The sequence below is a fragment of the Acanthisitta chloris genome, unplaced genomic scaffold (assembly GCF_000695815.1).
Source record: "Acanthisitta chloris isolate BGI_N310 unplaced genomic scaffold, ASM69581v1 scaffold34915, whole genome shotgun sequence".
In the NCBI taxonomy this organism is placed as follows: Eukaryota; Metazoa; Chordata; class Aves; order Passeriformes; family Acanthisittidae; genus Acanthisitta; species Acanthisitta chloris.
The window spans coordinates 1-611 of record NW_008674807.1 but is presented as its reverse complement, the minus strand read 5'-3'; the positions used below and the strand labels follow the sequence as shown (position 1 = coordinate 611).

The window sequence follows — 611 nt, the reverse complement described above, 5'->3', positions numbered from 1 at the left end:
CCGAGTAGCCCAGCAGGAGAGTGATCTTGAAAGAGACCCTCTCGCCACTGTTGGGGGGTAGGTAGAAGCCCACGATGTCCATGACCATCAGGAAGATGCTGGGGAGCAGGAGGCTGACGGTGTAGAAGAGGGGGCGTCTCCGGATGACTACCTGCAGGACACAGACAGGAAAGGCTCCGTGAAAGGCTGAAACGAGGCCTTGGGCGGGTGCGGCTCTTCGCCAAGGCAGGAGAGGATGGTGGGAGGCACTAGGGTGAGCCAGAGGAAGGGCTCAGTGCCAGGAGTCTCCCACCCACAGGTAGGACCACTACAGCACAGAACAGATACAGGGATGGGGGCAAGACCTTTTCCTGGTGCCACATTCCCGTGAAATGCAGCAGCCAAAGGCTCTTACATAGAACTTCATCTCAGCGTAGCTGTCACTGCTCTTGACGCTGAACTCCTGGAAGCGGCTGAGGACGTAGAGCAGCTCCCACTCACCCTGGTTCATGAAGACGCTCCGGTCAAACTTGACCTGCTCTGGCTGCCGCCACAGCGAGAGGTTGATGTCACGAACTGGGGGTAGAGGAGAGGTGGGGACTGGGGCTGCCCCGTCCGAGGCGCAGGCAGCT

The 611-nt window shown here is 59.6% G+C and overlaps 1 protein-coding gene across 1 annotated transcript in view; it reads right to left on the bottom strand.

The window, feature by feature from the left end:
• The window catches only part of LOC103802953 (5-hydroxytryptamine receptor 3A-like), a gene marked incomplete at both ends in the record, with an annotated part of 1,015 nt that extends 460 nt beyond the window's left edge, over positions 1-555 (bottom strand). The window contains 2 exons of the mRNA XM_009075488.1: positions 1-151; positions 395-555. Of these exons, the coding sequence (XP_009073736.1) occupies positions 1-151; positions 395-555 (312 nt within the window). The remainder of the gene's footprint in view (positions 152-394) is intronic.
• Positions 556-611: the final 56 nt, after the last annotated feature.